At 31.8% G+C, this 2,765-nt stretch overlaps 1 protein-coding gene across 1 annotated transcript in view; it reads right to left on the bottom strand.

Annotated features, from left to right (window-relative positions):
* Positions 1–2,765, bottom strand: part of Plk4 (polo like kinase 4) — a 19,833-nt gene that overhangs the window by 15,428 nt on the left and 1,640 nt on the right. The window contains exons 3-4 of the mRNA XM_004635018.2: positions 2,649–2,763; positions 6–214 (exon numbers count right to left, since the gene is read on the bottom strand). Of these exons, the coding sequence (XP_004635075.2) occupies positions 6–214; positions 2,649–2,763 (324 nt within the window). The remainder of the gene's footprint in view (positions 1–5; positions 215–2,648; positions 2,764–2,765) is intronic.

Here is a 2,765-nt window from a genome sequence, read left to right as displayed (position 1 = left end):
GTTGCAATTTCTGGTGAAATGTAATTAGGAGTACCACATAATGTATAGTGCTTTTCATGTGGCATTTGCAACTGAGTTGCCAGCCCAAAATCAGCAATCTTGATATTCATATTATGAGTAAGTAAGAGATTAGAAAGTGTGAGGTCCCGGTGTAATATACCATGAGAATGAAGATACAATAATCCTGTGATGATCTGGTGCATGAAATGTCGAGCTATGAGGACACAAAAAAGAGAATTTACAACTAAGAAAATCTGAGTCAATGTTTTGAATACATTATGAAACTCCAGTACACATGCCAAAATACTGTATACTAGCTTAGAACTTGGATTTACAAACTATAATATCCCTCTGGTTATATAATAAACTAGTGAGCTTTCTACATAGAGTTAAGAGAAGCTAAATTTTATTAGCAATTAGGCATAGTAAAGGATAACCACAAGTTTATAATAATCAACAAAGTAATTATTCTTAGCTGCACAAGCAATTTATAAATATAGACTAATTGTTAAAAAAAAAACTCAAATAAAAACAAAGCTGCAGCGCCTCTGATGCCTCCTAAACTCTCCCAGATAATATTAACTGGGAATAATTTCTATATATTCTTTTACATTTTTCTTCTGCATGTTTACATACATTTGAATTTATAGGCAAATTTTATTTTATTTATTTATTTTTTTTTTGCGGAACCGGGGATTGAACTCAGGCCCCTGCACTTGCCAGGGAAATGCTAATTCTACTGAGCCATTTCCCTGGCTGGCAAATTTTAATAAGTATTTTTTAATCATAAATTTGAATCAAAATATATAATTTCACTACTTAACTCCACTTTACAATGTTTCTTATAAACATTTCAGCCAGGCATCATGGTACACGCATGTAATCCCAGTACTGGGGAGGCTGAAATGTGAGGATTGCTTCAAGTTCAAGGCTGGCCTGAATTTCACAGAGACACACTGTCTCAACCTCTCCCCACAAAACAAATTTTCTGTGCCAGTACCAGTGAACTTTACTTAATTGCTGTTAATGCATAGATTCATTTCTAATTTTTCTAGCCTATAAAAAATAATACCATAAACATTCTTATGGGGGTTTTTCTATAATACATTCAAGATACAGAATCACTGGGTTGAAATTTAGGAAAATTCATTACTTTTATATTTTGCCAAGTTATTCTTAAATAGGTTTCATTTTCAAGCACATTCTTACAAATATATTAGGTAGCCTCCAATTGATGAGTTAAAAAAATGGTACTTCATAACTCTGGGGGCCAGAGAGATGGGCTCAGTGGAATAAGCACTTCCCTGCCAAGCACAAGGGCCTGAGTTCAATCCCCAGTTCCGCCAAAAAAAACAACAAAACAGTTGGGCGTCCTCAGATTATGATTAAGTTTGAACGTCTTTTCATGTATTTATTGGTTATTTATACTCTTTTTTGTGTATTAGCTTCTTATATCCCTTTTCTACTTATTTCATTATCCGTTCTTTTTATTCGTCTTGTATTTTTATATAAAATTTCCAATCATATATACACATATATGATTATATGCAAAAATTGACTATACATATGACTAGTTACAAAAAATGTCTACATGACTATACATTTTTTTTCTTTCTGGAGGTGCTGTGGCTTGAACCCAGAGTCTTCTACGTGCCAAGAAGGCACTCTGCCACTGTGTTACAGCCCCTGACCATTAGTCATATAAATATTTTCCTATCTTTGTTTCTTAACTTCATTGGGAATTAACTGATCATTTTTCTTCCTTTATATCCCTTATTTTCTTGTTTAATACTACTAAGGACTTTTATAGAAAAAATTCTGAAAGATGAATAGTTATCAATATATGTACGGATTTTTTTTCCAGGTGGTATTTTTTCCAGGTGTATATACTTCCTCAGAATATACTTCTAATAATGGAACTGTGACAAAAGATACAAACATTTCTATAATTGAATGCATATGATCAAGTTATTCTCTGATACATTTAAATGTACAAAAAGCCCATCAGGACCCATCTTTCTTAGCTATCTACAGTCTTAGCCAAAAGGGGAACATAACTTAGTTGGACAATACAGACTTTATTTGGTTTAAATATCCTCTTTAAAAATTTGAAGGTACGGGAAGTTTGAAACTGATTTTGTATTTCATAGTAAGGTATACTTAGGTATGATAATGATTTTATGGTTATATTTTTTCAAAAGTTCCTATTATGTGTGTGTGTATATAAATATCATAGATAAAAAGATGTCTATAATCTACTTCAAATTGAGTCAGTAGGATACAAAGGGTGTGGATAACTCCATACTGTTTGGTCTCATTACTTATAGCTTTCACATTTTCTACAGTAAATGTTTTCAATAGTTATGTGTGTTGAATTAAGGACTACAGTCAACAGTGGCATTTTAAAAGCTTACTAGATTTAAAAGGTAAACAGCAAACTGCTACCACTGACTTAATTAAAATGTTTTTGGATAGAAGGATAACATATTTCTTATTTCTGTAACATCGTAATTCCTAACAAGTAATAGATTTTTTGGAGGTAATGCCTAAAGTAATAATTGAAATAACTTTACTAAATATTACAAAGTAGCACATTCTTTAAAACCATACTTTGAGAAGTAGGATGTTTATTGAAAAAGGAAACTTACCTTCATTTTCAGAGAAAGGCTTCATTCTGTTCTTTAGATACCTGTTCTTTTCTCCATTATGACACATTTCTAAGACCAGGTAGACATAATTGTTATCTTCAAAATAGTTATAAAGCT

This window comes from Octodon degus, unplaced genomic scaffold, assembly GCF_000260255.1.
Source record: "Octodon degus isolate 3935 unplaced genomic scaffold, OctDeg1.0 scaffold00068, whole genome shotgun sequence".
Taxonomy (NCBI): domain Eukaryota; kingdom Metazoa; phylum Chordata; class Mammalia; order Rodentia; family Octodontidae; genus Octodon; species Octodon degus.
The sequence above is the reverse complement of the archived record's forward strand: the minus strand, read 5'-3'. Positions and strand labels throughout refer to the sequence as shown.